This window comes from Furipterus horrens, unplaced genomic scaffold (genome assembly GCF_987537825.1).
Source record: "Furipterus horrens unplaced genomic scaffold, mFurHor1.1.pri manual_scaffold_13, whole genome shotgun sequence".
Classification (NCBI taxonomy): Eukaryota; Metazoa; Chordata; class Mammalia; order Chiroptera; family Furipteridae; genus Furipterus; species Furipterus horrens.
This window is the reverse complement of record NW_028327183.1, coordinates 57,842,100-57,855,036: the sequence shown is the minus strand read 5'-3', so window position 1 is coordinate 57,855,036 and position 12,937 is coordinate 57,842,100. Positions and strand designations below refer to the sequence as shown.

The 12,937-nt window shown below is 46.8% G+C and overlaps 1 protein-coding gene across 1 annotated transcript; it reads right to left on the bottom strand.

The window, feature by feature from the left end:
* Positions 1-115: 115 nt before the first annotated feature.
* LOC149995606 (uncharacterized) lies at positions 116-10,740 on the bottom strand. The gene is given in 5 exon segments (XM_090259426.1): positions 116-588; positions 591-1,892; positions 9,238-9,364; positions 10,384-10,454; positions 10,563-10,740. Coding segments are annotated over 4 exon segments (1,758 nt in total). The 5' UTR covers positions 10,432-10,454; positions 10,563-10,740; the 3' UTR covers positions 116-307.
* Between the last annotated feature and the right edge of the window lie 2,197 nt (positions 10,741-12,937).

The following is a 12,937-nucleotide window of genomic DNA, read 5'->3' as shown; positions in this document are numbered from 1 at the left end:
AAAGTGCATTCGGCAGATGGAGCTGTCCTAAGACTTCTCCAGGTTGTGCATGCGCCCCTGGATAGGGAGGGTCAACTGCCAGATGACCTGCTTTAAACATATGTGCACAAGAGGCACTTCTTCCCGGTGTGCGTTCTCTGGCTAAAGTCCTTTTCCTCAGCCCCCACACACATATGGCTTGTCCTAGGCGTGCATGCACTCGTGAATGGATGGTGAGGCAGGGAGGTCAGGTGAACTGCTCCCCGCACACAGCGTGTGGGATGAACTTCTACCTGGAGTGCATCCTTAGAGCTTCTTCAAGGACAAGTTACAGCCTTGAAGCACTCCATGTAGGCACATAGCTTCTTCCCCTGTGCTTCATCTGGTGCAGTATGAAGTTCGTGTTATGGCTAAAGACCTTGCCGCATTCTCTGCACTTGAATGGCTTCTTCCCGGTATGCACACGCTGGTGGATAGCGAGTTTCGAAGGCCGGGCAAACTGGTTCCCACACGTGTCACACAAGAAGGGCTTCTCCCCGGAGTGAATTAGTCGGTGGTTCTTAAGGGAATAGTTACAACTGAAAGCCTTGCCGCAGTCCTCACATGTTAAGGCTTTTCCCTTGTGTGCACGTGCTGGTGGATGGTTAGGCTCAACTGATGGGTGAATTGTTTCCCGCACGTGGCACACAAGAAAGGCTTCTCCCCAGTGTGCGTCCTCTGGTGTGCGATGAGGTACTCATTCCGGACAAAGGCCTTGCTACAGGCCACACATATGAATGGCTTCTCCCCAGTGTGCGTCCTCTGATGAATAATTAAGGATCTCTTCTGGCTGAAGGCCTTTCCACAGTCCTTGCATGTGTATGGCTTCTCCCTAGTGTGCATTCTCTGGTGCTCAGTGAGGTGCTTCTTCTGTCTGAAGGCCTTGCCACAGTCCCCACATGCATAAGGTCTCTCCCCAGTGTGTATCCTCTGGTGTTCAAGGAGGTATTGGTTCCGGACGAAGGCCTTTCCACAGTCCCCACATGTGTATGGTTTCTCTCTGCTGTGTGTCCTCTGGTGCATGATGACACTCTGGTTCCGTGTGAAGGCCTTGCCACAGTCACCACATGCATAAGGTTTCTCCCCAGTGTGTATCCTCTGGTGTTCAAGGAGGTATTGGTTCCGGACGAAGGCCTTTCCACAGTCCCCACACACATACGGCTTCTCGCCAGTGTGCTTGCGTTGGTGGATGCTGAGCCACGATGGCCAGGTGAACTTCTTCCCGCACGTAGTGCAGGAGAAGAGCTTCTCCCCATTGCCGATTTTTTGGTGATTCTTCAGGGATGAGTTAGAAGTGAAAGCCTTGCCACATTCTTCACATGTGTAAGGCTTCTCCCCTGTGTGCACACGCTGGTGGCTGATAAGGCTCTGCCGACGGGAGAACTTCTTTCTGCACATGGCACACGAGAAAGGCTTCTCCCTGCTGTGGGTTATTTGGTGGGTCCTCAGGGATGAATTACGGCTGAAAGCCTTGCCACAGTCCCTGCATATGAAGGGCTTCTCTGCGTGCAATTTGCAGGAGGAACTGAGGCTTGAAGCACCTGAGTTCTTCCCATACATAGTAAATAGGTGCGACCCTTCTCCTCTAAGCCCTTCATATCTCGGTGGGACAGGCATAGGACTTTGGTGGGCAAATGACTTCAATTCACGACATTCTGGGGTTATTACTTGGAACCTGTCCCACTTCCCCGGACAGGTCCCTGGACTTTCTTGTAGCTGCCCTACCCAGTGATTCTGTGTACCTGCTCCTTCACAGGTGTAACTCCGGGCACTGTTCTTCATGGGTCTTTCTGCTTCCACCGCAAGAGATGGTCTGCCTTTCCAAACGTCCTCCTGTGGGTCTGATTCTTTCAGATAAGGTATAGTCTCCAAGTCTGAGGGGAGGGGGAAAGAGAGGACGACACACATGTAGTTAACGCAGGGAGGGAGGATCTTCCAAAAATACAAGGCATAGCCTGTCATGGGGACACAGGGATAGGGGAAGCAGTGAGCTGAGACATGAGGTTGAGGGAGATGAGCAGAGAGCAGAAAGGTCCCCTTGGGAGTGGGTGCAAAGGTGGGAAGCAGAGCTCAGAGCTGGGCGGAGAGATATATCCTTGGAGAGAAGGCAGAAGGCCGGGTTGGAGAAACGGATCGATGGCTCATACAAACCCAGTTAGTGTTCGCCGCACTGTGCTCCTCACTTGGAGGCCTCTTCCTATTCTCCCTCAGCCAGGTGTGTTTCTCAAACCACCGACTTTTATTACAAATTTTAAAATAACTCCTGACACACGTGGGTGTGTTCATTGTCCTCTGTCTACCCAACAGCCAAACAAGAGCCCCACAACCTAAACTGCACAAAAGCGGCCCAGCATGGGTTGCTTACTCCTCACCCTTCTTTTTGCGCATTTGTCCCGCCCTGCTGACCATAGCCGCTAAGTCCCCTCCTGTGTGTGTCTTGTGGGTTTCGCAAACTCTGTTTCCAGTCTGGGGGGACGTCCAGAATTTTGAAGTCTGCACATGAACCTCACGGTTCTACCCAACATTTGAAAACTGTGAACTCTAAACAATAATCGCATTAAAACTAAGGACCCTGCCATATGGAGCCCTCCTTCCTAGGAGGCAGCCGAAAAAGCGGGAATGGGGAGCAGCTCTAGCCCTTCCCCCTTTGAACGCCACACTAGCCCCACAACACCCAAGTTTGAGACCTGTCTCCCAAGTCATGGGAGCCTGGAATTCAGTTTCTTCTCTATGCTGACACCACCTAAATGGATTCCCCATGAGGACCTCCTGTCTGTCCTTTGCTGAGGAATAATCCAAGGACCGTGAGGCTCCCGTCTTGGATATCGCAAAGCTAATGCACTGGATGCAAGACATGTGCATTTGAAACCTTCGCTCCCAAATAACACAGAGGCCCATCAGAGACTTAGAAAAGTAAATCAGCCACACAATGACCAACACCATATGATTCCATTCATACGAGGCAAGTAGAATCATCAAACTGCTAAGAGACTGAAACTAGGACCTGGGTCCTGGGGCTCAAGGGAGGGGGATGGGGAGCTGCTGTTTAGAGGGGAAAAGACAGTTTGTCCTTGGGGGGAGAATTATGAGTTCTGGAGGTGTATGGCGGTGATGTGAATGTACTTCATGCCACAGAATTGTACTCATAAAAATAGTTCAATGGTCAATTTTATGTTATGTGCATTTTGTGACCATTAAGAAAATGAAAAAAAATTTTTTAAATGTTTTATTGATTACGCTGTTAGAGTTGTCACAATTTCCCTTCCCTTTGCTCCCCTCCACCCGGTGGCCCCACTCCCTCCAGTTGTTCCCCCCTCCTTTTAGTTCATGTCCATTGGTTGTGCATATAGTTCTTCTCAACCTCTTCCTGTCTATTCCATTCCCTCCTACTATGCTTCTTAATTCCTGTACCATCTCCTTCCCTTTCCCCCTTCCTCCTCCCTGCTGACTTCCCCCCAGTATGTTCCCCATACCTATAGTTCTTTTTCCATTCTCGTTGCCTAGTTTGCCTTTATTTTGATTCCCTAGCTTCCATTGTTGGTTCTTGTGATGAAGTTTTCATTTTAATGTTCATAGTTTTGATTCTCCTTCTTCTAAACCAGTTCCTTTAACATCTCATATAATAGTGGTTTGGATCTGATGAGCTCCTTCAGTTTTATTTTGTCCTGGAAGCACTTTCTCTGCCCTTCTATTCTGAATGACAGCTTCGCTGGATAGAGTATTCGTGGCTGTAGGTTTTTGATTTTCATTCCTTTGAATATTTCTTGCCAGTCCCTTCTTGCCTGCAGAGTGTCCTTTGAGAAATCAGCTGATATTCTAATTGGGACCCCTTTGTACATGATTCTTTTCTTCTGCTGCTTTTAAGATTTTTTCTTTATCTTTAATTTTTGACAATTTGATTACAATGTATGTTGGAGTGGTTCTCCCTGGGTCCAGTTTTTCTGGAACTCTCTGTGCTTCCTGGACCTTTAAGTGTATTTCCTTCCCCAAGTTCGGGAAGTTCCGCTTCAATATTTTTTCACATAATTTTTCAATTTCTAGTTCTTCTTCGCCCTCTGGCAATCCTTTAATCCGAATGTTCATTCTCTTATAGCTGTCCCAGAGGTTTCTGAGCCTCCCCTAGTTTTCCTTACTTTTTGTTTCCTCTTTCTGCATTGGTTGACTGTTTGTTCCTTCTCTACGCTCCGGGTTGTTGATTTGATCTCTGGATTTTATTTCCTCCCCACTTGTCTCGTATGTGTTTTCGTTCGTTTCAGTATGAGTGGTTTTCTTTCCTTCCCTGTCTTGTTACAAATCTTTTGTTAATTCTGTGAGCCACCTTATAACAGTAGCTCTGAACTGAGCCTCTGAGAGCTTTCCTATTTGTTCGTCTGTCAGGTTTCTCATCTGCTGCCTGGTGAGCGGTGTCACCGGGATTTCAATCGTTGTCTGCTTCATTTTGACAGATTTGTGCTTTGCTTTGCTTCCTGGGCATGCTGTAGGGGGCGGAGCCCCACGTACTCATCACTACCCACTGACTGGATGCCACCAGCAACCTTTTTCGCCACACTGAGGCACTTTATGTGGAGGTGGGGGATCCAAGATGGATTCCTGATGTTATTCTCCGCTGGGAGACCAGGATCCATCCTCCCGCCCTCTGGGCCTCAGTGTCTGAGGCAATTGGGGTCTGCCTTTCCCAGCGTTGGGGTCGTGAGCTGCCAGGGCTCGAATGCAGCCAGGATTTCTCTCCCTGCCGCTATCCCTACTGCTCCTGCAAACAGCACCGCCTGACCATTCTGGTTCCAATTGCGACCCTCCTACCCGTCCAGACAAGCACCGCTGGTTTATAACTTCATACGTTGGGCTTCTATGTAGTTTTATTTTCTGGAATTTCTAGTTATCTTTTGTTTTGAGGTAGTTGTATTCCTTTCTAGTTGTAGAGGGAGACCGAGCATATCAGTCTAAGCCTCCATCTTGGCCAGAAGTCGAAATTTTTTAATTAAGAAGAAGTAGAAGATTTAGCAGTCATCCTTGACTCACCCTTCTCCTCCCACCATCCAGACAGTTAATAAATGCCAATGCACATGAGAACAGCTGGAACCACACCTGACTGACACATCACCACTGTTGCTGATGCAGCCTGCCACCTCCACTCTGCACAACCCAATGTCCACTCTGTGGAAAGAGGACCTCAAGAGTGAGACCGAACCCTCAAGCACCTTCCCAGTACATGGGGGTCAGAGGCAACGTCTTCCCACTCCCCAACTCCTCTGCACCATCCAGCCCCTCTCATCCTTGATTCCCTTTCATTTCCTTGTCCAGACCCAGTGCTTCTAGCCTCAGGATCTCTGCACCTGCCCACAGCCTCCCCATGGGCATTCACCATAGAGCCTCAGTGAGCCTTTGTCCCCCACGGGGAGGCCTTCTCTGTACGTCACTGTGAATGCTCATTACAATGCTCTTTCCCAATTTGCACACTGCCAGCTCCGGCAGTGGCAGATGAGCTCTGTGAAGGCAAGGGCTTAACTAGTCCCAGCTCCCGCACAGTGTCTGGCACACAGAAGGCACCTTTGATAAACCTTCACCAAGCATTGTCCACAAACTGACCACAGAGTAAGTGCTGGAAAGATTACAGCCATTTTACAGATGGAGGAACTGAGGCTCTGAGAATGAAGCCACACCCTCAAAGTTACACAGCAATTCCATCATGAGATCCTACTGAAGTCACTATCTGGCTTGTGTCAATGTCTCATCCCCAAAGAATGGATCTGACAAATACATTCCGTAGTAGAATAATCCTGATATTGTGACCTTGAGGTGAGGAGTTGATGTCAGATGTCAGGGCAATTGTGGCCAGGAACATGAATGTTGAGGGAATCTTTCCATTAGGAAAAGGTAAGGAGGGTGAGAGTGGGTTTAGATTGAGGCCCATGGGTCTGAGACCCGCTGGGGACATAACAAGCCCCAGGCTGCAGGGATTGAAGAGAAGGGTCTGGGTTGTGCATATGGTCCGAAACTGGACTTCATCAAGTTGCAAACTTCTGCTCATCAATAATTGTGCCTGGACACCTTGATATGCACATTCAAAACAGTGACAATATATGGTGATTGAAGGAGATGTGACTTTGGGTAGCAGGCACACAATGTAATATACAGATCATTTATCATAGAAATGTGCACTTGAAATGTAAATGATCCTATTAACCAATGTAACACAAATGTATTTAATTATACATTTTTAAAAATTCAGACCTGGATGATGTGGCTCAGTGGATTGAGTACTGGCCTCAGAACCAAAGGGTTGCTGGTTTGATCGCTAGTCAGGGCACATGCCTAGGGTGCAGGCTGGGTCCCCAGTTGGGACAACCACACATCGAGGCTTCTCTCTCTCACTCTCATTTTACCTTTGTTCCACTCTAAAAATAAATTTAAAAAAATTTTAAAACAAAAAAATTTATGTTAGACCCATTTTATATCATTCCCAACAATAAACTCAAAATGGACCAAAGACCTAAACAAAGAACTAAAACTGGCTCTGGCTGGTGTGGCTCAGTGGATTAGGTGCCAGTCTGTCAACCAAAAGGTCGCTGGTCGATTCCCAGTCAGGGCACATGCCTGAATGGCAGGACATGCCCCCAGTTGGTGGTGTATAAAGGACTGATTGATGGATCTCTCGCACATCCATGTTTCTCCGACTCTCTATAAAAATAAGTATATATAACATTTTAAGAAAAAACTAAAGCTGTAACTGTGAGAAAAAACAGGAATATATCTGTTCATGCCTTTGGTTAGACAATGGTCCCTCAGATATGACACTGAAGGCACAAGCAAAAAGAAAATAAACAAACTGGACCCCATCAAAATTAAAAACGCTTTTGTGCCAAATGATGCTCTCAAGGAAGTCTCCGAACAGAATGGGGCAAATAGCTGCCACACACAAATCTGTTCATAAAGTTGTGCCAAGAATTAATGAAAACAGAATACATAAAAAACTTTCCAAATTCAATAATAAGGAAGCCAACAAACCAACTAAATAAACAGGAGAAAGACTTGAACCAGACACTTCACTGAAGAGAACAGACTGACAACAAATAACAACCTGGAAGGTCCTCGGCACCAGCTGCCAGCTGGGCCGTGGTAAGACTGCTGACCAACCAGAGTGGCTGCAGTGAGAAAGGCTGAGCATATTCAGTTCTGACAAGCACACGGAGCAATGCAATGCCCAGCGCCTGCTGGTGGAAGCAAAAATGAGACAAGTGCTTTGGAAAAATTTGTCATCTCTGAAAAAGTGAAATATGCACCATTGTATGACCCAACTATGCTCAACAGAAAGGACATCTTGTGTCTACAGAAAAATGTCCATAACTGGAAACAACCCATATGTTTATCATCACATCAAGTGAATGGATAAACAAATGTTGTCTCTCCATAAAGTAGATCATTACTCAGAAATAAAAAGAAGTTAACTATTGACCTGGCTGGGTAGCTAAGTTGGTTGGAGCATTGTCCTATGCAACAAAAGGTTGTGGGTTTGATCCCTAATCAGGACTCATATGGGAGGCAAATGATCAATGATCTCTCTCGCTCTCTCTCAAATCAGAAAAATATCCTCAGGTGAGGATTTTAAAAATTTTTTTAAAAAGAGAAAAATGAAGGAAACTATTGTTACATATGGACAATGTGTTTAACCTCACAAAAAGGATGCCAACTATAAGAAGTAAAATTAAAAATTTTTTAAAAATAATAAAAAAGTACAGGCTACATTATTCCATATATATAAAATCCAGAATAGGCAAACTAAACAACAGTGACATAATGCAGACCACTGATTGTTGGGGAAATGAAGCTGGATGAAAGGAAAGTTTTGGGGTTATGTATTTGCTGCATCTCATGGGTGAAGAGAAATGTCAAAATGTACCAAACTGTTCAAACTAGCCCTGGCTGGCGTGGCTCAGTGGATTGACTGCCGGCCTTCCAACTAAAAGGTCACTGGTTCAATTCCCAGTTAAGGAACATGCATGGATTGTGGGCCAGATCCCCAGTTGGGGGAGTGGGAGAGGCAACAGATTGATGTTTGTCTAGCACATGGATGTTCTCTCCCTCTCTTTCGTCCTCCCTTCTCCTCTCTAAAATTAAATAAAATCTTCAAAAAAAATTGTTCAAATTAACTATGTGCAGTTAACTACAGGTCATTTAAATCTCCTGAAGCACTGTCAAAGAAATGGGCCCATACTCTTACTTCTGAAAGTTAAGTGTTTTTCCTGAAAAATCTTGTTCAGGGACATCGTTTTGTGTCGGTGACCACAAAGAGTGCTCATCTTTGAAGAGCTTCGTGATTTCCACCATACTGATATACCCTGATATGTTTGGTCAGTCTGGTAGGTGAGCATTTAGGACATATCTCTTGATTTTTCTTCCTATGAAAAAGTCTGCATACTTATAGAAAAAATTTTCATGGACAAATTCCAGAAATGGAATCATTTAAATGTGGTTGATAACACCAAACTCTCTTCCTAAAGAGTTGCCCAACTTCATGCTCATATAATGAAGACTCGCTTTCCCTACAACATCATGCTACAGAAGGCTGTTCCTTTTTTTTTTTTTTAATTTTAATGCTTCACCAAAAACATGCTTAGAGATGGAGGAAAGGGATGAGGAGGGAGAGCGGGAGAGGGAGAGAGGGACAGAGAGAAACATTGATTGATTGCCTCCCATATATGCCCTGCATGAGGATCAAACTCACAACCTAGGTATGTGCCCTGAAAGGGAATTTAACCCACAACATCTTGGTGTACAAGATGGAGCTACAACCAGCTGAGCCACATACGGCCAGGGACGTTGTTCTTTTTCATCTCTGTACCTCATGGGCAAGAACTGTATTTCTGTTACTCAGTTGGTACCTCTTTGATTGTTAGTATGGTTTAAAAATCTTTTGTAAAGTGTAACTCCATACATTTCTCATCTATGAACTGCATACTCATAACCTTGGTCCATCTTTCTATTATTCATTCGGTCTTTTCCTCATTTATTCCTAGGAGCTCTTTACATATCTACAACCCTCTGACTGTTATACATGTGGTAAATATAAATACTCTTACCTACTTCATCACCTATCCAGTTTATTTTCAGCTTCAACTAACTGGAACACTCTACCTAAACAAATCTGCATATCTTTTTTCTCTCCATGTCATCCTAAAGTGACAGGCAGGTGGTGAGTAACATGGCGAAGCTGCCCCTTACCCAGTGAGACCAGGTTCCAGTAGATCTCCATCATCACATCTCTGTACAGGTCCTTCTGCGCAGGCTTCAGCTGCTGCCACTCGTCCTGAGTGAAGTCCACCATCACATCCCTGAACGTCACTGAGCCCTAGGAGAGAAAGCACACACCACTAACTGCAGAGCCCTCCTCACAGGGGTCAGGAGACAGGGCCACAGGCCTGAAACAATCAGGAAGGCACACAGGATGCATGTGATGTGGTGTCAACAAGGTGCAGAGCTCTGAAGGGGCTGACCAATCCGTGTCCTTGGTGCCTAAGTACAGTGGATGGTCCTTGGATGGACAAATAAACTATGGGGCCATTCACCAGGAACACAAACAACCCACTTAAAAATGGGCAAAGGGCCTCAATAGATACTTCTCCAAAGAGGACATACACATGGCCAATAGACATTTAAAAATTACTCAATGTCACTAATCATGAGAAAGCTACAGTTTAAAATCACGAGATATCACCTCATGCCTGTCAGATGGAAACACTGTAATGGACTCAAAATCTAGTCAATGTCATCGTTACAGGTGCCTGAGAAGTCGCAGCTTAAGGGGGTGAACAGGAAGCTGAAAGATGCCGTCTATGGAGGAGTCCTTGTGGAGAGATTTCAGATGGGGGTAGGTGGGTCAAGACCTGAGGCTTAGTCCCAGCTGGTCTGGTTCAGTGGATTGAGTGCCAGCCTGTGAACCAAAGGTTCACTGGTTTGATTCCCAATCAGGGCACATGCCTGGGTTGTAGGCCAGATCCCCAGTTAGGGGCTTGCGGGAGACAGCCAATATTTCTCTCACAGATCTGTTTCTTTTCCTCCATTCCTTTCTCTTTAAAATAAATACATACAGTATTTTTTAAAAATTAAATAAAAGCAAGGACGCCACTTCCAGGTGCCAGCCAGTATCTCTAGAGCCCCCAGGGTAGGACAGGTCACTCTTGAGCTATCCTTTATGATGCAGTTGGCAAAAGCCATGATCAGTACAGTACTCTCTCTCCTTATGGTGGACACAATCCCAGTAGAATGGGCTGGGGGCTTGGGCCCTGAGTGGGGTCATGTGGGCAGAGGGTCATTCCTGCCTGGAAGACTGACCCTAGGAAGGAGGTGCATGAGGGTGGCATGACTTACCAGTGCCTTCCTGGTCAGCTGGTCGGTGGCCATCCTTCCAGTGCCCATGGTGACTGGGGGACAAGCAGGCTCTGAGCAGGGTGAATAAGAGAAAGGCACAGTGAGAGACCAGGTTGAGGCCCACTCCACAATGCACAATACAGACAGACACACCCACTAGGAGAGAGGCAGACACATACACACTTTAATAGTGATCGCATGGCCCTGGCTGCTGTGGCCCAGTGGATTGAGCGTCAGCCTGCGAGCAAAGTGTCGCTGGTTCGATTCCCAGTCAGGGCACATAACTAGGTTGCACATCAGGTCCCCAGTTGGGGGCACGAGTGAGAGGCAACCACACAGTGATGTAGCTCACTCTCTTTCTCCTTTCCCATCTCTCTAAAAAATAAAATAAATAAACAGACAAATGAATGAATAAATTATTTTTTTAAAAAGTGATCGCATGTAGCAGGGGGCCTATGGCACCTCTGATTTACTACTCATGACACCCTACAGGATGGGGGGCTATTTCTACTCACCCCATTTCACTGATAAGGAAACTGAGGCCCAAAGACAAAAGCCACACACACAAGACAGAGCTGGGATTAGGGCTGGGCTGAGTACATTTGCGTCCCATTGCTTGGTGCACACATCACACTCACATAGTGACACTTCCCCAACACACACACACATGCGCACACTGCCAGTCCCATTACCTGAAGGAACAGGACCATATGCCAGACCCTAGCCCCAGAAGACACCCTAGTACCACCTCTACCAACCCTGGCTGGTTTGGCTCAGTGGATTGAGCGTCGGCCTGCGATCTAAGTGTCGCTGGTTCGATCTTCCAGTCAGGGCACATCAGAGAAGGAAAACTCTGACTCCAAAAAACCTCCGCTGCCTTGCGGCATACCTCTTCAGGGGAAAGGCTAAGGGAGTAAACCCCGACAGAAAATCCGGAGCCGGAGTCCCTAAGGCGGTTCGACGTTGTAGTCAACACCGGCAACTCCTGCGGCGCACCTGAAGCCAAGCTGTATAGACTCCGTCTTTCCCTTGGATCCTTCAGCTGCGAAGAGAGGGGGGGTCTGCTGCATGGGCAACAGCAGACCCTCCATATCACCCTGCCCAGGCTCTGTAGCTTCAGCTTCACTGCAGAGGACACTCCAGCGTCATCGCAAGATGTCGATTCAACACGGGAGGAGACAGATACCGTGTCACTCCCGAGTCGGACTGCACAGCCATTCTCGGCGGTGCAGATAGACTCTTAAGAAGCTACACCATCGTCTCTCGAGACGGACGGCTGCCGACGACCACCTCTACCTTGAGGGTCTACCCCAGATCTCATGGGGTTACTGTGAGGCTCAATCATCAGCAGGGTGCCTGGCGCCATGAGGCACACAGTAAGAACTCAGTCCACCCCTGGTCAGTGGATCAGTTGGTAGGAGCGTCGTCTGGAACACAAGAGTCAGGGACAATCCCTGGTTCATGACCAGGGCCTAGGCTGCCAGATTCATACCCCAAGCCCAGGTAGGAGTGCGAATAGGAAGCAACTGATTAATGTTTCTCTTTTTCTTCTTCTCTACCTAAAATCAATTGTTGCAGGAAGACAGATCTCTGGGTAGGGGCATTCTCGTGCCCCACCACCCAGGTCGCATCCCGTGACTCAGGAGACGATGAGCAACTCTCGTCTCCGCCTTCGGCTTTAGGCTGTCGAGGCCACTGAGTCATGGAATCCTGGGTAAAACAGGTTCTGTTGGGTACTCCATCTGCTTCCTTGAATGAAGTCTTGAAATGGTGCTGGCCTTGAGGATTAGTGGATCTGCCTTGCTTCCTTGATAGGTGCTAGATAAAACAGGAGTTACCCTGGCCGTATTTTACATATTAATGCTACTGTAAGAATTCTTTCACTTGTAAAATTCTCCTGTTGTTGGCTGGAATGTCACACCCTATTCTATTTTTAGTAACTTTTGAAACCCTAATAAAAAGAGGATGAGGCTTCTCGCTCTCCGCTGATGGTCTGAGCGAGCCACAGCCCTCCGTTCGTTACTGGCCAATCATCCTGCCTGCCGGATTTATTTCAGCGTCCGAAATCACAACCAATGCAACAATCAATTAACACATAAACCATGTTTATCTTAGCACTGTATCGCTGAAACAGGTAACAACCAACAAAACACAAATCCTGGACAGGATAGAGAGCTGGGTGTCCAATGTGAAAACGCAGGTCGTCTCCTGGAAACAAGACTAATTTCCCTGGGTGCAGTGACGTCATGATTTTTTAAACAGAATTTAATTTTTACAAAGGTAGATCATTCCAGACCCACGGTTTCTGACTCCTATTCCTGCACCATGAGGTCAACAACATGCGCTCCTTTTACCAGACAAGGGGCCATGAGAGCAAACATAACCAGGAAGCACAGTGCACCCCGGGCGCATGACACCTGTAGGGGCCCTTAACAACATAGCATTTCTTAAGTATTATAAGAGAAAAAACGGAATCTAACCCATCCTGGACTACGTTTGTCGTTACAGCAATGCAGGCACAACTTTAATTTTTACTCTATTATATAAAGGAGGC